General features: G+C 45.0%; 2 protein-coding genes across 2 annotated transcripts; one reads left to right on the forward strand and one right to left on the reverse strand.

The window, feature by feature from the left end:
* The first annotated feature begins 4,232 nt into the window (after window positions 1–4,232).
* Window positions 4,233–5,168, forward strand: LOC149274046 (olfactory receptor 5V1-like). The gene has a single exon (XM_089505902.1). The coding sequence runs from the start codon at window positions 4,233–4,235 to the stop codon at window positions 5,166–5,168; it is 936 nt and encodes a 311-aa protein (XP_089362028.1).
* Window positions 5,169–10,678: 5,510 nt separating this feature from the next.
* Window positions 10,679–19,792, reverse strand: LOC149274047 (vomeronasal type-2 receptor 1-like). The gene is made up of 8 exons (XM_089505903.1): window positions 19,714–19,792; window positions 15,224–15,335; window positions 14,590–14,740; window positions 13,415–14,245; window positions 12,747–12,974; window positions 12,324–12,447; window positions 11,421–11,657; window positions 10,679–10,824 (listed from the first exon to the last, which is right to left on the reverse strand). Exons 1-8 carry the CDS (start codon window positions 19,790–19,792, stop codon window positions 10,679–10,681), a joined length of 1,908 nt encoding a protein of 635 aa, XP_089362029.1.
* Between the last annotated feature and the right edge of the window lie 5 nt (window positions 19,793–19,797).

Genomic DNA, 19,797 nt, shown 5'->3' on the forward strand with positions numbered 1-19,797 from the left:
GCAGATCTGGGAATCTTAAGGTTTGGCCCCCTGAGCCAGATGGTGCTTTTGCCCCCAGTATGTCGGGGTTGGTATCCCTGCTTGAATGCAGGTGACTCAAATAAGTGTATCTTTAAATAATGACAAGTCAAGGTTTCCATGACGACCGCTATTAGAGCCATTTGGGTGACTCATTTGGTGGGTCACTGCATAGAATCTTCATGATGGGTTAATATTTGCCGAATCTCAGGGGCAGTTCAGTTAGAAGGGCCCCCAGGTACGCGCGGCGGGTCCCAGGGATGCAGCCCAGAGCTGATCGCAGACACCGGCACCGACTCACCGGCCACCGCGCTGCACGGTATCCGCGGCGTAATACCCTGCGTTGGGGGTAGCATTTGCCTACTTGGGAAGTAAAACTGCCCCCCCCCCACGCTGCATGAAAAAAGGATCATTAAAATCCCCGGGCATCCCGCTGGAACTGCATTCATTCAAAGGGCATTTCTGCTGCTCCGAGGGTCTCTGGGGCAGACCCGGGACTGATGCAGTTCACATGTTGGGGCAGATTTGTAAAAGTAACATTTAAGCCACGTGGATGGGTTTTTGCCCCTCGAACTGCTGCGATATCTGGGTATAAAAAGAGGCCAAACCGTAAATCTCCATTTCTCAAACTGTTTGTTTTTGGACACGGGGTAGGAAACGGGAAATAATATCCATCCGCAGTTTTATTTGTTACCCCGATGTCAGGGCCGCGCCTTTTATTATTATTATTATTTATATTATTGATTATTATTAATTATTATTATTGATTATTATTCATGATTTCTGCTAATTATCATTATTATTATTATTTTTTTTTAAAGTGTTTTATTTGCATTTTGACATAGAGAAAGCAACCGTTGCCATTTCCAAAGTGTTGCAGCAGTACATTTCACGATACATAGACATGAATACATACCACAGTCTAGACAATACAAAACTGTAGACTGTGGCAAGTAATTGCAACAAGGATGCAGCAGTGAATAAAGTCACAGACATCATAGCCCTAATGGGTACTGCGTGTGTCTACAGAAGTCGCGCATGGTAAGTAAACAATCAACTGTCAAACACTTCACAGGTGGAGGGGAAGGGAAAAGGGGTAGGAGGGGAGAAGAGAAAAAGAAAGGAGAAACGAAAAGAAAAGAAGAGAGAGAAAGAAGGAAAGAAAAACCTTCTTTGCCAATTTACAGGCGGAGCAGCGAATGAACCGGCCTAGGGCCGGGGTATGTAGAAAGCCAAGGCTCCCATATAGCCTCAAACTTCGGCATGGTACCGTGCAATTTGGCGGTAATCTTCTCCATACTGATGAGATGCCATATGTTAGACTGGATTGGTTGGAGGGGCTCCCTTCCACCTTTTAGCAATAGCCTGTTTGATCGCAGCGCATATCCTGTGAATAAGTTGCTGATTTGGTGTGGACAAGGTGCTGCCTGGCACATCCATCATGAGGAGTGCCACTTCTGGGGATAGGCGTATGTTGGTGTCTAACGCTCTTGACAACTGGGCCGAAAAAGAGGACCAAATAGGCTGAACTAAGCCACATGTCCACATGCCCCGTTCCCCACATCCTCGGACCCAGCAATCACTAGAACCCCTGACCATATGTGACAATTGCACGGGAGAAGTATACAACCTTGCGACCACCTTATAAGCCCTTTCCTTAACCAGTGTGTTGATCGTGATTTTGTGTAGTGTCTTCGCCGCCGAATGCCAGTCATCGTCGGGGTAAGTAGAGAGTAAGTCTGTGTGCCATTGGGATCGATATAGAGGAGGATGAGCGGACGTAACAGAAATAAAGCTGGAGTAATGCGCCGAGATTGATCCCTTAAGCCTTTTGCGAGCCATAAAGCGTCGTTCAAAAATCGTTAGAGTAGACATCTCGCCTCTAGTCAATAAGGAGCGTATAAAATGACGTACTTGTAGGTAGCGGAACGTTTCATTCGGAGGTATATGCTTGGATTCCCGGAGTGTGGCAAAAGAAAACATCTGTCAGCCTCGAACTAGGTCGCCAAGAGTGGTTAAGCCAGCGTCCGACCACCACCGGAATGTCGACGTATGCATGCCTTCAGGGAAAAGAGGATTGGACAACAACGGCGTGAGTGGAGAAAGTGGACCCGCTAAACGTAATCTGAAGCGCCAAGCCCGCCAGAGAAGGAGTGCAGCTGATACAGCTGCGGAAGAGGAAGGACCGAGGAGCGTCGGGTTATCCAGCCACAGGATCTGCGCAAGGGTCTGGTGCGGAAAGTACGTTTGTTCTATATCTACCCACGGAAGGGTGTTGGCTGGGTAGGACCAAGCCTCCAATTGAGATACTCGAGCCGCCACATAATATAAGAAGAAATCCGGAACAGCTAGACCCCCTGAGTGCTTCGGTTTATACATAGTAGACTTTTTGACGCGCGCTCTCCTGTTGGCCCACACATAGTTGAAGACAGTTGATTGAAAGGCCGCAATCTCGTCTTTCTTGACTGGTATGGGTAGCGCTTGAAAGAGATATAAGATCCTGGGCAATAAGTTCATCTTGACAGCAAATATACGCCCTAGCCACGATATGTTGTAGCGGGTCCAGTGTCGCAGCTCTGAGCGTAAAGTCCCCATGAGAGGCGGATAATTGGCTTGATACAGTGTTGCAAAGTCTTTGGTGAGGTGTATGCCCAAGTACGTGATAGAGGAAGGTTGCCAGGCGAATTTAAAATTAGTGGCAATGAGTTGTTGGACATGTGGCTCCAGGTTAACATCTAGCGCCTCACACTTGGAGTCATTTATCTTATAACCGGAGATTCGGGAGAAATCCGTCAGGAGGCGAAAAAGGTTAGGAAGTGAGATTAGGGGGTTCGTCAGGGTGAGCAGAATGTCATCGGCAAACAAACTTAATTTGTAGTGCACTCCGTGTAGCGCAATCCCCTGTATGTCCGGACTGGCCCTAATAGCTGCTGCGAGAGGTTCCAAACATAAGGCGAACAGGAGTGGAGAAAGGGGGCAACCCTGACGCGTGCCATTTTTAATGTCCAGTGCCGAAGACTCACAACCCATCAGGGCCACAGTCGCCGTCGGACAACTGTACAGTGCTCGAACCCCGTTCACAAAGCTGCCTTGAAAGCCAAACCGGTTCATCACCTCCCACATATATGTCCAGTCAATTCTATCAAAGGCTTTCTCTGCGTCTAAAGCCAATAGCATAGATCTCTGAGTAGAAGCCTTGGCTGCCTCAAGCAAATCAATCGTGCGCCGAATGTTGTCAGGGGCCTCTCTGTTAGGGATAAAGCTAACTTGGTCCGGGTGTATTAGGGATGAGATAACTGAACTTAAACGGGCTGATAGTAATTTAGCATAAAGTTTAATGTCCGCTAATTATTATTTTTGTTTCTAGTCACAATCCCGTTACATTCCTCTCCTGCGCCTTTCCAAGGATATCACAAGCTTTTATTACTGTTGGAAAAATACTTATGTTATCGAAAATATTATTTGTTTACATATAAGGAAGTAGAAAATGTCATGTCCATGATATATGCACCAGTCCCCGCCAACACGCTTCCTCTATAATATTCTATATATATATATAGAATAAAAGGTCAAGTCTGGGCCATTTTTAATTATGCAGCTTAATAGGTGTAACCTGCTTGAAAAGTAACCAATCATAATAATGCATGCTATTACAAGTAGATAAGATGCTATATAAACCATGTAATCTAAACATATAATCAGACAATGCTTCGATTTTTGTGTGTTATGTGCCTTGTCTCGATTATGCGCATGATCTAAATAAAGGAAAACTCTTTCTCAAGAGAATTCGACCATTAATTCGACCAACAATTACATCATCTGGGGGCAAAGGTTTGGGGCAGATTGAATACAATGTAAGAAAATCTTGCCTTACTTTACTGAGAGCGTGGTGGATAAATGGAACAGCCTCCCAGCAGAAGTGGTAGAGGGTAATACAGTGAGGGCATTAAACATGCATGGGATAGACATACGGCTCCTGAATCTAAGACGGGACCAACGACTGATTACATTTGGGTCTTTACAGCAGGAGTAATGGGCGACTAGACGGGGGCCGCCGGGGGCCGATCTGCCGGCAGGTTCTGGGATTCTATTATTATTTATTGTTTTATATAGCACTATCATATTCCGTAGCGCTGTACAATGCCCTGATGTTAAGGCGTCTCTGATTTATGACGATCTGCCCGTTTCCTATTTGTTTATGTAGATAAAGAACGATGACCGCCAACACCACGGCCACCATCTTTGTTCTCTTGGGTCTTCCGAACGTCCCTTATCTCCGAGTTCTTTCCTTTGTCGCCTTCCTAAGTATTTACCTCGTCACGCTGGTGGGGAATGTGGTAATTCTCTCGGCCGTCATCTCCGACGGACGCCTTCACACCCCCATGTACTACTTCCTAGCCAACTTGTCCTTCTTAGAGATGTGTTACACGTCCATAACCGTCCCCAAGATCCTCACAAACATCACGAGGGGCATTAACAGCATCTCTTTTCTGGGCTGCATCTGCCAGATGTATCTTTTCACGCTCTGCGCCACCTGTGAGTGCATTCTGCTGGCCATCATGGCGTACGACCGGTACGTGGCCATTTGCATCCCACTGAGATACAGAATTATCATGAGACAATCCGTGTGCCTCCAGCTGTCGGCCACGGCGTGGACCAGCGGCGTCATTAACTCTGTCATTCAAAGTCTCCCCACCTCGCTTCTGCCGTTCTGCGACTTCAACCAGATCGATCGCCTATACTGCGAGGTACAGCCATTGCTCCAGCTCTCCTGCAGCGACACTCGTACTAATAAGGTCCTCACCACTGTCTCGGCCTCGGTTTTTGGTATCGGGTTTATGACCTTCATCCTGGTCTCCTATGTATTTATAATCACGGCCATCCTGCGGATCCCGTCCCTGGCAGGGAGGATGAAGGCTTTCTCCACTTGTAGCTCCCACATCACGGTGGTGACTCTGTACTATGGCGCTCTCGTCTTCATGTATCTGAGACCCACATCCAGCAACTCTCAAAGCATGGACAGCGTGGTGTCGGCCATTTACTGTATGGCCATCCCGGTGCTGAACCCCATCATTTACAGCCTCAGGAACAAAGACGTCAAACGCTCAATAAAGAGCCTCGTTACGTTCAGAATGTCCTCCGAGGCATGAGTGGGGCCTTCAGCCAGTTTGGTGCTTTAGTGAGGGCCTCTAGAGGAGGCTAACCATCAATCATCCCACTAATGGCCCACATTAAATAGCTGCATTCAGCTACTCAACCAGGCAACTGACACGCAACTGGGTTAGTTGGGAGGTGGTCAGACAGTTAGCTAGATATAGGCAAGAGAGGAGGATAGTTAGATATAAACCAGGCGGGTGGGTTGGTTAGTGATAGGTCAGGCAGATGGGTAGTTAAGTGAGGAAGGTGGGTTTGCTGGGGATTAGTAACACGACTAAGGGAAGGGAAATCTACCACAAAGAATTTTGTTTACTAGTTTAGTCAAGTATTAGACACAGAAAAATGTTTGTTGAGCTTCAAGCACATAGATGAGTTGATTGGTTGGGTTAGTTGGGGATTAGTCATACAGATGAGCTGGTAGGTTGGTTAGTTGATTGGTTGGGTTAGTTGGGGATTAGTCATACAGATGAGCTGGTAGGTTGGTTAGTTGGGATACAGTCTGGCAGATAACCAATGAACTGGTGGGTATTTTTGTAGACATGGCCTTCTGCTACTTTTTTAATCTTACTCTTCTAGTTACCTTGTCCATATTATCCAGTATTTGCGGAAATAAAAACATATTTCATTATTTAAGCCTCTGACCTCGGTCTTTCTTTTTTCTTCTACATTCAATAATTTACCTACATAGTAAGGTACACCGTAAATAAAATGCCCCCCCCCACTCCTGGATTGGTATTTTCCAATAGTCCCCGCCTTCTTCACTTCTATGGTAAAGCCCATTAGCCAATAATGGGTTGTTTATCGCCCTCTACTGCCTGGTACACAATACTACAGCGAGCAGAGAGGATTTCCGTTACTCTCTAACACAACCTATTAAAAAGTTCAAATGTCAAGAAATTATTTCAGAAGAAAGAAAAAAGCCAAACGTGTCGCCTTTAGATTTTCTTAAAACCAAATAACAAATTATTCGACAGGCCACGTGTGTTATTTGTGTGTCATTATCTGACAGGCCATGGGTTTATTCATTTAGGAGCCGCTGTCTGTATGAATAAAGACGTTTTCACTAGAGATCTGTCCTCATATATATATCCATCTTTATCTATCTATACATTAAAGGCCACGTCCCAGGTGTATTCATCAAGGATCACAACATAAACATAATAATTATGGATCAGACCCCAAACGTATTTATTGTGAGCCAGTCCACAGGGGTATTAATAAGGGACCGGCCCACAGGGGTATTAATAAGGGACCGGCCCACAGGAGTATTAATAAGGGACCGGGCCACAGGAGTATTAATGAGAGATCGGTCAACTGGAGTATTAATGAGAGATCGGCCAACAGGAGTATTAATTAGAAATTGGCCCACAGGGGCATTAATTAGAGATCAGCCTACAGGGGTATTAATGAAAAATAGTCCCAAAGGAGCATTAATGAGAGATCGACCCAGAGGAGTATTAATGAGGGATTGGCCCACAGGAGTATTAATGGGAGATCGACCCACAGGAGTATTAATTAGAGATCACCACCAGTGGACCAATCAGAGGCCAGCACACAGGTTTATTAATATCATTATGACATTAATAGTCCCTTATGGCCAGAGGCAGCCATTTTTGGTCCTCACCATAACATCTGCCAACAAAAGCGAGGTTCTCAAGGAAGAAGTCCATGGGGGCCAACAGCTAGGAATCTGAGCATGTCAATATAACCATTAACAGAATCCTGTTTTCAGTCACTTATTTATGTGCCACGATGAACATCCCCATGAAAGGGACGTCCGTGGGTGAAATGCTTTGTGATGCGTCTCTCTTTCTGAGGGATTTTCTGTTGTGTGGTTCATGAATTTTCTTAGATTTCTTGCAATGGTTACTTTTTTTTAAATATTTTTTTATCTTGGTTAAATTTTTTAATTTTTTTATATTTTCTGTAATGTATATTTAATGATATATGTACCTTTTTAAGTGAATTTTTAAAGGATTCTGTTGCTATTTCTATATAGTGAGAGGAAAAGAGGGAGACAGAGAGCAGATAGAGAAAAGAGGGAGATAGAGTGGGAGAAGAGAGAGACAGAAAGAGAGAAAGAAAAAGAGATAAAAAAAGAAAGAGAAAGTGAGAAATGGTTAGAGGAGGGGGCAGAGAAAGAGAGAAAAATAGAGAGAGAGACACAGAGAGAAAAGGAGCAGGAGAGGGAGTGAGAGAGGGAGAGAAAGAGAGAGACATGGAGAGAGAGAAAAAGAGAGATGCAGAGAGAGAGAAAGAGAAGAGGAGAAAGGGGAAAGGGAAGGAGAGAGAAATGAGAGAGGGGAGGAGATAGATAGATAGAATAGATAGAAAGAAAGAAAGAAATATTGAAAAAAGAGAGAAATAGGGGAAACAGGGAGGGAGGCAGGAAGAGAGATTTTTTTTTATTGATTTTCAGTTTAATTTTTGTCGTGCTGAGAATTTTTCTGGCATTTATTGTCGTGTATAATCTGGTTTTCTCTTTGAGAATTTATTTTACTTTATAATACTTTATTTTATCGTCGACATGAGGAGGCGATCGCTTGTTGGGATGTTGTCTTGGTGACGTAGTTTGAGTTAATGTATTTTCTATTATTAAATGAGATATTTGCTTTTCAATAGCTTTTTCATGCAAAGTTTTAGATTGTTGAAGTATTTTGTTTCCCAAAAACAGCTCCACGTGATCCACGCAGAATCTGGAGTCTCTGTTAGCGGTTTCAAACATGGCGGAATGAGAGGCAGGGGCAGCTTGCAGTCAGTGTCATTCTAGCTGTTTGGCTTTTTTATTGCACTTTTTCATTTTAGGCAAGCATAACATTTTCCATAACATTTAACATTGATAACATATTTTCTTTAGGTTCACAGATCAGTGCTATCAGTGTTTCATTTACACCATTATTTACACCAATTCAGCATTATTGTTTCTTTACCTCTCTCATGCTGCACGGCTGCTAACCGCCATTTTACCAGCGCACCACACGGCACAATACATTCATCACTATAACGCAGCACGAGGCGTAACATATTCATCCAGCAAAGAAACACAGCATATATATCATATTTTTGCTTCTGTTAGTTGGACCGTATATTTCTAACGATATAACAACTTTTGAACTTATTTTTAAGCTTGGAGGACTTGTACACCTTGCTTTGCTCAATGCTTGCTTTTACCTGAACGTACACCATTAATGAGCCATTATGAATCTCTTACATATCAGTTTTAGGTAAAATGATATTATTTAAACAGTTTTGCATACCTGTAGAATAATGAGAAGCAGGAGCAGTTTTCAGTCAGTGTCATTCTAGCTGTTTGGCTTTTTCATTATTTATTGCCACTTTTGGCCAGAATGTCACTTACCCCTCATTACAGCAATCAGCGCCCCCTACAGGCGGCTTCATGAATACCTTACATAATACTCCAAGAACTCTACTACAAAAAAATGAGGAATATACTTTTTAACAATTTTTTACAGTCCACTTTCCAGTCCATCACATCTCCAGATCATCCAAATTCACTCAAAATACCCCGAATTTAATGATAAAAGTTACCACGAACTTCCAGTCTCTGCCGCTCCTGAGCTTTAATCCCTGGTCAGGGTATTTCTGTATCTGACATCACGCGGGGACCTCGTTCCATCAAGCGGAGGATCCGTTTAATTGGCCACCCAGGGATTTCCCGCAGAGGGATCTCCAAACGCCTCCGAGCAGCCAAGTTAATTGGACGCAATTCACCAGCTAATTGTTACGGTAAACTATGATATGATTTTATTACCGCTGACTCAATAATGATAATAATAATTCGTTTTCATAAAAACAGTGAAATAAGTCAAAATGCAGCTCTATGATATATGGTATTCCGGCTTGTTTCTCTGGATTCAGATGTTGTCTTAGAAATTGTGTTATGAGGCAATAATGGGGAGGAATAAAACTGCACATCCTGACAACAGGAAGTCCAGAGGGTTGCCCCCGTGCGATACACATAAGGTGGGCTTTGAATATCTGATCGGCCGCGAGTCTGCGCTCTGATTTTGCGCATTAACTCTAATGTTATACTTTATGTCAGGTGGGGATAATTTGTGGTAATAACATCGCCAAATATTGGAATAAAAACTTTATTGATTTATTAAATGCAAACAGGGTGGATAGGGCTATCCATAAACACATAAACTCCCCGATCTCCATTTATAAGTGTGTGTGTGGGGCTACGTGTCCGTCTGTCCATCACAGATACTTTGGTCCCCGCGTTCCCCGTCAGTCTTTGCCCTGCTATTGATGGATCACAGAAATCCCTCTGAGCTCGCACACACTCGCCTGCAGGAAATGCGACATGATGTAGCATGATGTAACATGATGTAGCAGGATGTAGCAGGATGTAGCATGATGTAACATGATGTAGCAGGATGTAGCAGGATGTAACATGATGTAGCAGGATGTAGCATGATGTAACATGATGTAGCAGGATGTAGCATGATGTAACATGATGTAGCAGGATGTAGCATGATGTAACATGATGTAGCAGGATGTAGCATGATGTAGCATGATATAACATGGTGTAAAATGATGTAGCATGATGTAGCATGATGTAACATGATGTAGCATGATGTAGCATGATGTAACATGATGTAGCATGATGTAACATGATGTAACTTGTGAATTCTTCGACCTGGGAGTTACTGACGAGTCTGTGGACATCACTCAGGTTAATGGGGTCAATGACTTGCAATACATCCTCCAAACACTGAGAGGCGCTGGGGCACAGGAGTATATAAATGCTGCCTGGGCTGAAGATGACTTTCACTTCCCACCCTCTAGGCACACAAAGGGTGCTTGGATTGACCTCTCCTCCTACCCTCACCTGGGGGACTAAGAAGTGAGGAGTGGGAAAGTTTTTAAAAAATATATATTATTATGTCACTAGAAACTCGATCCTCTCTACCCCTGATTAAGGAGTAGGGGCATGAAATGGTGTCCATGCCTCCCATAGGGCCCCCGTACTTCTGGGAAGGGGATGTGAACAGGTGAATATTTGGGGACTATACCGCTATACTCCCCTGTATTCAGAGTGTAGCGCAGAGACCCCAAGCGTGATACCCCTTAGTGATGTTTACCCCGCTCACCAAAGCCCAACAACACCTTCAACTGGATCACGTAGGAAGTAGAAGCACAAAATACCGCGTATCTGCTAAATCATTACATGGAGGAGCATTACAGAGGAGCGGGGCAGATAAACCGGGGCGAATGTTCACTGACGGAGGAGAATCAGGCGGCCCTCACTTCCTAACCAATTGGACGAGTGAAGAGTAGGCGACAATTTACGGTCAGTTGGTTTGGAAGATTATATATTTCACTCCATTAACCCAGTTTCTGTATATTCGCAGTTACTCGGATCAGAAATTACTTTTCTTTTAAATTGTTTCTTAATTGGAAGAGTGAATGAAGCCCCGGGGTATTAGACTCTAATCGTCTCCCTGGACACTCATTGTTTTCAGATAACACAGACATTTCATGGCGGATAAGGGCCATTGAGGCCACCCTGCCTCCCCGGGGTGAGGTCGCTCAGCGCATGGACGGGGACTGACTCATTAGAGCAGCATTCAATCCACTTGCTATGGTCGGTATTTCTGGTGCCTGATCCCCGGGTACTAATATCTGCCATTGGGGGATTAAGACATGGAATGGGATCAGCGGCATGTGGCCCTTCCTCTACTCCCATACTGGTGGTCCTATCATTGGGGGATTAAGACATAGATGGAATGGGATCAGCGGCATGTGGACCTTCCTCTACCCTATGCATAGGGTCCTTCCTTTGAAGATCTGCAAGACCCGAAAGATTCCTACTACAAGAAAAGCTATATCTCGTTCCCTTATTTGAACATATTTAAGATCTCTTAAATCTCTTTTGCTGTCGGCTCCACTTATTAGGAACTTTTGAACCTTCATACAAAAGAAACATTTTTATGTTCCTGGTAAAGCTGCGGATCGCTTTCCAAAAATGATTGCTCAGATTATTACACTTACATTTTCTTATGCTTATTGGTATATCAAAAAAGTGAACTAATTAATTTTAAGAGAAAACAGTTCCTTTTGCTATCCTCTTTAAGAAGATCTAGAAGACATTAAGTACTCTCTTGTGTTCATTGATGGCCTCAAAATAATTATATAGCATTTGGGAAAAAATATACACCCCAAAAGCCCAAAACTAGACAGTAATATCGCAAATATCTCGACAGCTACAACATATTTGCCCTTGGTGCTGAGATAGGCTGGTATGAAGGACGCCCAGACGCTGAGGAACATGATCATACTGAAGGTGATGTACTTGGCCTCGTTAAAGCTATCGGGCAAGCTCCTGGCTAGGAAGGCAACAACAAAACTCAGCAGGGCCAGGAACACCAGGTACCCCAGGGTAAGGTAAAACATTATGATGGACCCCTCATTACATTCCAGAAGGATCTTACCAACCACAAGGTGCATGTTGGGTTCTAGAAATGGGGGGAACATAACCAGCCACATTGTGATGATAAACACCTGACCACATGAGGAGCTGCAGACCACCAGGATCGCTGTTTGGGATCCAACCCACATCCTCAAATTGCTTCCAGGTTTGGTGGCTTTAAAAGCGATAACAACTATGATGGTTTTGGCCAGAACACAGGAGATACAAAGAGAAAAGGTGATCCCGAAAAGGGCTTGTCTTACGGTGCAGGTCATCCTAACCGGGGAACCCATAAACACCAGAGAGCAAAGGAAGCAGCAGATCAAGGACACCAAAAGGAGGTAGCTGAGACTGCGGTTGTTGGCTTTTACCACTGGGGTCTCTCGAAACTTGATGTAGACCAGCAACACCGTAACCGTGATGAGTGAGAAAAAAACCGAGAACAGGGCCAACACCAACCCCAGAGGCTCCTCGTAAGATAAAAATTCAATAATTTTTGGGATGCACTTGGACCTCTCTGTATTTGGCCACTGATCTTCTGGGCAAGTAAAGCAAGCGACAGAATCTGCAGTGGAGGAGAACATACTCATTAAGTGTAGTCTATGATTAGAACTTTATGCTCTAACCCCCACCATTTCCCATAGAACCTGTCAACATTCCTATCCGAGAATCGTCTTCCCAAATTATTCCTGTTTGGCTTTAAATTACTCACTGATTTGGTTGGAAATGGTCCCGTCGGGACACGTAATGCAGTCAAAGCAGCAGACGGGCTGACCTCTCTGGGGGGCCTTCCAATGTCCAGGTGGGCAGCTGTCACTACAGACTGACCGGGGGACCTAGGAGGACAGAATTTCCAGAAATTACAAGGAGAATGGGGAAAGAACAAAAGGAAAACGTGAGAAGTTGTTAAAGAACATCTGATGATACTGATGAAGATGTCGACATTGGACAAACAAGATGGTCCAAACAAGTTTGGGATACCAGTGTTCCCAGTCACAACAAGGAACACCAATTGGTGCAGGAGACCTGAATATAATGCCCCTTTAATAAGGATAGCAGTAGATATGGTAGATAAGGCCTGACACAGTAGAGACACTGAACGTGGCCTGAATTACCTGCACAATTGTTGTCTCACCTGACTATGTCCTCCTGGCCATTGGACGAGGCTGTGGTTGACAGAGAGCTTCTGACTGGTGGCAGCGTAGTTATCAAAGGTCCCCACTTTGACGTAGCGGCTCACGTTATTCCTGTCGAGCCGCCAGTTCAAGATGTCAAAATATCCGTAAATATCTCCATTGGCATCGAAGGAGACAAGCTCCCCGGCTGTGTTCACAAAGCGCACTCTCTTTAGGTAATGCAGGAGCTGGTATGGAAACAAGTACATTTTACCCACCGAGACCAGGGTTTTTAATGCTGTAATCGATTATTTGATCCATGTTTTGTACCATGCAAACTTATGGCAACGCATATGCACAGGAGAGGGGTGGCACCATTCAGCCTAACCCTGGGGGCAAGTCTAGTCAACTGCCCCAGTAATAAGACAGCATAAAAAAACACTTAGCTGAGAACACACTCATTATGCATGATCCAGTGAACTTACGGAAAGGATCCAGCCATGATATAAAAGTAAAACATATAAAAAAGTTTTAAAACAGAGCAGTCCAGGGCCAATTGCCCTCCTTCCACCCATACTAGCTCCCCTCGACATCAAAATAAATATTGTCCTAAGTCACTGGACATTGTGTGATGGTAAATGTTCTATGAAAAGAACCAATGTCACCTGCCATCTTAATTTATAATTACCTGCCATGGTTGGAAGTCGGTCTTATCGGCACAGGAACTCTGTTGGAATGGACCTTCTTTGTCTTTGCAGGACAGCAAATCATTGAGAGCGTGGGCTATAGCGTAGATGGCATTGTGCGCCATGTACACAGCCTGTGATGTTGGGTCATTAAACTCTGTGATGTCGTCTGTCGCCATCTTCTCCAACCCAGTACAGATGCGGCTGGTGGTGCTCAAGGAACCCAGGGAACTATTAGTTGCTACCCACTTACAGTTAACAGATCTCTCCCAAAATTGCCGGATTGCAAGCATGGTGGGATATCTAGAAGGACTGAGGGTTTGGAGGAACCTGGAGAAATTTGGGAGTATTTTCCTGCTCCTGGCAATTCCTATAGTATTGTTAAGAAGGTGCCAGAAGTCTGCTAGAAGAAACACCGGCGAGGAATACCAAGCCTCGATGCCCACCCATACCTTTCCAGTGAGGTTTTGTTGAAGGACCTCTACAAAGACGGCATTGACCTCTGGAGGAGAGGCGTAAAGGACAATTACGGTGGCTGTTGACCTTCGGACTCTTTCTATAACCTTTGGCATTCCTTTGAAGGCTTGGTCGGAGGAGATGGTTTCGTAGAAGGCGATGCACACTCCGTTCCTGGTGGCTTCTGTTTTGAGTACAGATCCTCCTTGTGTTCCGTAGTCTGTTGAGGAGATGAGAACCCCAATCCAATTCCACCCAAACATTTTACACATCTCCAGGACGGCATATGGCTGGCTGTCGACGCTCACGATGGTCCTCAGGAAAGATGGAAACTCAAGCTTGTTACTTAGAGAGGGAAGAGATGAGGCGTAGCTGGCCTGGAAACATCAATAACACTCCCTGTTATGACTGAGCTTCATTCACATTAACCCCGGGGGTCTTCTGGGGGGCTTAGAGGGTGTTGTGTGCTCTGTCTGCTAATTGGGCATAACCTGCCTCATCTTCCTCTCGGCTATCAATTAAATCTAGATCTGGACTTGTGGTTTAGAATCCCAATCACTCAGAAAAGAGACTGAGAGACACGTGAACAAAGCAAGTGTTCAGAGCCCTGAAGAAACTCTCTGATGACCTTGGCTACATCAGACTTCGCGAGAGGGGCCGAGCTGACCCTTTAGAGGAGTCGGCGGGCATTAAACACACGTATATTTATGGTTTTACTTACTTGAGGAACCCCCCACAAGCCCAGGAGTCTTGCAATCGCCACGGAGGAAGTCGACAGTGGGTCTCCAATAACGGCTGGGATTCGTGGTTGGGACCCACACTTGTAGTTTGGGGCACTGGGCCCTTTGCCTGTCATGGCTTGAAATGTGGCCCTAAGGGAAGGCATCTCAGAGAAGCAGGAGTCCCACATGCGGAACCCCAGTGTGATATTTGGGAGGAAATGTGGATTTTGATTGACTTCTTCCACCGCAAACAACAAGGCGAGGATGGATTTGTACTGATCCCGGCGAAATCTGGAGAGAGAAACAGAAATTCTGATCCCTTCTAAATCTGGTGACTCTCTCAGGGTATCTAGAACTGAGCTCGGGGCCCTTGGGTATTTGAGACCCAGCGGGGCCTAACATTTATTTCATGGCCAGATTCAACTAGATGTGAATACGACGGGATGGCTGGGTGAACACCACCAAGGGGTATCTGGAGCAGTATGGAGGGTTTAGCTGAGTTAGTCGCTATAGAACTGTTCTTATAATGCAACAGAGAAATATCCTCGGCTAGGATTCAGTTCCCTGCAGCTACAAATCTTTCTGTAATTGTTTGCACAGAACTGCCCTGACGTGTACCACGCGTGTACTTACAGGTCACACCGGCGTGGCGCTGGCTGGACTGTAAAATTAATCACTGGCAGAAAGGACGCCGAGTTGATTGGACCAATCAGAGCCAAAGTGATATCGCCATTCTCTGTATATTCTATTAGAGAGGAGGAGGAGAGGAGACAGCTCGTGCCCCCTGCGCAGGAGAGGCGCCACATCATGAAAATCAGCTGCCAATGGAGCCCCATTATAATACTGATAAGAGAAAAAGTCAGAAAGAGACTGCCGAGGCTCCACTTTGTGGAATAACATAACATTGTATTTACGTAGAACCAACTGATGCCGTAGCGCTGTTACAATAGGGGGACAGTAAAAATATTTAACAATAAAATGGACAATATACAAAACTGGCAATGACAGGAAGACACATTAACACAGACAGGTGGAGAAGAGGAGCCTGTTCATAGGAGCTTACAATCTATTAGGAGGTTGAGGGGGAATGAGACAGAGGGGCTGCTTGAAAGGTCAGGGGCAGGAGATGAAATTTTATTCTGGAGGGTATGGAGAGCCATAGTGGGGCATTAGATCAAGCGTGAGGAGGTAATAAGGCGGCAGGACGGGGTCTGCTTGGCTGAGGATGTTCTGATTTCAGCGAGTGGGCTCTCATAGGTGGGGAGGACGGATGGTTTCTTCAGGATGCTGCCTGAGGGTATTAGGAGGGTAGATTGTAAGGTCCTCTGGATAGTCGGGTTTTTGAATACAAAATTTAGGAAAACAGGGAAAAAAGGACTTATTCACTAAAGAAAGGTCCAACCCGAGAGCGCCCTGAATAATGTATAGTTTGTTCAAAATCTCCTGATACATTGAACTATACATTATACAGGGCCAGCTCACTCTTGCCATGGATGGCCCTTTGTAATGTGAATAAACCGCAAAGATCACTGAACGGGGGTAACTCTCACCTCGTTACTGCTTGGAACCTCCACATTCACGTCCCGTCTGATCACAGAGATCCCTCCAGATACCGTCTGCACCAAATTTATAAGCTGCTAGGGTAGGGGGGAGCCGTGTGACCCCGCTGGGGCTTCCAGCGCCTCCTGCGCAAAATAATTATAATTATTGGATTTTTCTGCCACCGTGTACTTAATTTTGATTACTGTAATTTCTGACTTATAATTATGTATTTTCCAGAATCTGTGCCTCGTGGTTATGATTATAAGAGGGGTAAATACACAGCAGCGGTCAGACACGCAAGCTGGAAACCCCTACGGTGCGGATCAGCATTCCCAGGGGAGGGCGTCAGGTGCGGAAACCAAATGGTGTTAGGAAAGATTATTGCTACAAATTGATTTTCCTTAAAGTGTCCAAAGAGTTAATAAGATGGTGCAATATGTTGGTTTTCCTGCCCTCAGGGCCGATCATGGTGGGGGAGATGAGATCATTGAGGCATTAAACTCAATCATTTGTTTGTTGAAATAAAACTTTTTGAGGTGGAAGAAGTTTTTAAATAACTTTTTGGAAGTTGTCAACTTGTATGAGTTGTTCATTCATACAGAGGGTTCATTCATACAGAGAGTTCATTCATATGAAGGGTTCAGTCATACAGAGGATTCATTCATACGGAGGGTTAGTTAATACAGAGGTTTCATTCATTCAGAGGGTTCATTTATTCGGAGGGTTTGTTCATTCGGAGGGTTCATTTATACAGAGGGTTCGTTGATACGGAGGGTTCATTTATACGAAAGGTTCATTCATAAAGAGGGTTCATTCATATGGAGGGTTCATCCATACGGAGGGTTCTTTTATATGGAGGGTTCATTCATACAGAGAGTTCATTCATATGAAGGGTTCAGTCATACAGAGGATTCATTCATACGGAGAGTTAGTTAATACGGAGGTTTCATTCATTCAGAGGGTTTGTTGATACGGAGGGTTCATTTATACGAAAGGTTCATTCATAAAGAGGGTTCATTCATATGGAGGGTTCATCCATATGGAGGGTTCTTTCATATGGAGGGTTCATTCATACAGAGAGTTCATTCATATGAAGGGTTCAGTCATACAGAGGATTCATTCATACGGAGGGTTAGTTAATACGGAGGTTTCATTCATTCAGAGGGTTTGTTGATACGGAGGCTTCATTTATACGAAAGGTTCATTCATAAAGAGGATTCATTCATATGGAGGGTTCATCCATATGGAGGGTTCATTCATATGAAAGGTGAATCCATACGGAGGGTTCATTTATACTATTTGTTGTCGCAGGTCTAGGACAAGCGGTTAGGTTCTCATCTGTGGATCAGGTAAAAGGTACAAAGACGTGGAGACGGCCAGCTCTACAACCGAGCGAGGAGGAAAGGGCAGCTCACATTATATAGAGAACTCCATAAAATTACCCTGCTCGGCTGAAGAGCGTGTGAGATACCCTGAGGAGAGGTCATATCACGCTGGATGAAAAAAATAAGAAAAGAATAAGACGATATTACAGAGGGCAGTTATTGTTATGGGGAAACTTCATGGGTTTCAGGGAGGGTTGAAATGAGTCTAGGGTACAGGAATTGGGCAACGTGAGCGTCATTGCTGGAGACATCTTGGAGAGGAGAATGAGAGGAGGTCAGAGACCTGGATGAAAGAATACAAGACAGAAGGCCAATAGTCCTATGTGAGCCCCACCATAATTCCTCCCTATGCCCGGCGTAGAATTTGATACTTTTATGTACCTGCGCCTAGCGGTGCCTGGGATGTAAATGTGTCCCTGATCTCTTTCCTCCCAAATTGTTACTCATGAAGTAGGACAGTGGGATTGTTGAACAAATGCTTCCCCCTGACCAGACCAGCCCGTACCCGACCCAAATACCGAGCGGGTGAAAGGAATGTACACGGCGAGCTTTTATGATGAATTATTGGATTTGTTTCGCGTCTCAGCCTCCAATCCTTCTGAAATCCTGGAGTGATTGTGCTGAGCCGACCGGGAGGAGGTGGTGGGGATGGGTGACGTGGGCTAGGTAAGAGCTCCAGGAGGAATCCAGGGTTCTCAGGAGGATCTCCAGTAATCTTTATAAACGGAGCACAGAGCTCCAGCTTCTGTCCAGCTCTCAATGTGGCGGATTCTCTGAGGTAAGCGGCAGAAGCCCCCGGCCGGCGTGTTTCCCCGTCTGTGGCCGCGCAGGGTCTGCAGTTATTTAGCCGCCAGCAGGTAACCTTGGGGGTTATTTCCTGTCCATTCCTGAATTTATAGAGAATTAATAATAATACTGTAAACTTCCAAAAACAGCAATCGGAGGATCAGCAAACCCGAGCCGGGTCTCCTTCCCGACGACTACTTTTAGTTATTCATTCATCTGCGTTAATTGCCCTCCTGGCTTTGGGCTCCGTGCCAGATCACAGCGAGCATCCAGCTGCGCGACCCGCGGAAATAAAGCCGTTAGCAAAGGACGGGAGGAGACCAGAATCTAACACTAGAGGCTCAGAGACTTAGATGGAATTAAGTTTTACTTTACTAAGAGGGTGGCAGATCAGTGGAGCAGCTTCCTGGCAGAGGTGCTAGAGGGTAATACAGTGAGGTGATTAAACATGCATGGGATAGACATACAGCTCCTGAGTCTGAGACGAGACCAAAGACTGATTAAGGTTTAGAGTCTTTACAGCAGGCGACCCTGTCTATTGAGGACCCTCTGCAACTCCTCCCTGTCCCCCTCCAATGTTACTAAACAATACCAGCTGTGATATTGGGTCAGGGCCGGGGTTAGCACCAGGCATCCCGGGCAGCAGACTGGGGCACCTGAATCATAGGGGCATTAGGCAGTGGTGGCTTATGCCAAGAGAGACAGTAGGGGAGCCGCTGAACTGTTTTCCTAGGGGCGCATTGTTGCCCCAAATCCATGTCCCCCTCAAATACCTGCCCCTCTCTCCTCCTCTGATGCCCCTCTCTCCCCCTCGATGCCCCTCTTTTTCTAGGAGGTCAGAATGTTTGCTGGGTATGATGGTATCGCAGGGTTCTACATCCCTAAAAGCCCCGATAATGTATATAGAAACAGCAGGAAAAAGTGGAAAATGTTTCTGAATTTTTTTTAAATTACATTCTGTAAACTCACAATAATTGGGTAAAAACAGATTTCCAGCAAAAAATGGCTTAATTTTTTGATTATTATTATTGCTGCTGAACCTTTTTTTTCCAATGAAGCCCCGGAAACATTGAGTTTCTGGATTCTATAGGAAAACATAAAGTACACAATTTTCAGAGCTGTTTAGATATCGTCGTCGGTGAAGGCAGTTTAGATATCTAGGGAAAAAAAAGTAATTCACTCTCCCAGAAATCGCTAGACGCGGGGAACGGGGCCTGTCGGGAAGGTTTATATATTTTGTATAATGGCGGTAACATTGTGGGTGTTCTAGACTCGTAAATGGGCGATAAGAGTCCTGTTCTCCAGAATGCCGGCTGAGAGATCCAGATATCCAGATATCCTGCTCTTTCTAGGTGGTTCCTGAGACCGAGCTGAAGACGTTCTGTGTCCGTCTCTCTGATCTCCTCTTACGATGGGCAGAGCTCCTCTGGTCCAAGGTCATATAAACGAGACGGTGGTCAGTAAGTTTCTCCTCCTGGGTCTCTTGCATCTGTC

Source organism: Sceloporus occidentalis, unplaced genomic scaffold, assembly GCF_023333645.1.
Source record: "Sceloporus occidentalis isolate IW3139 unplaced genomic scaffold, rSceOcc1.0.p SCAF_351, whole genome shotgun sequence".
NCBI classification, from domain to species: Eukaryota; Metazoa; Chordata; class Lepidosauria; order Squamata; family Phrynosomatidae; genus Sceloporus; species Sceloporus occidentalis.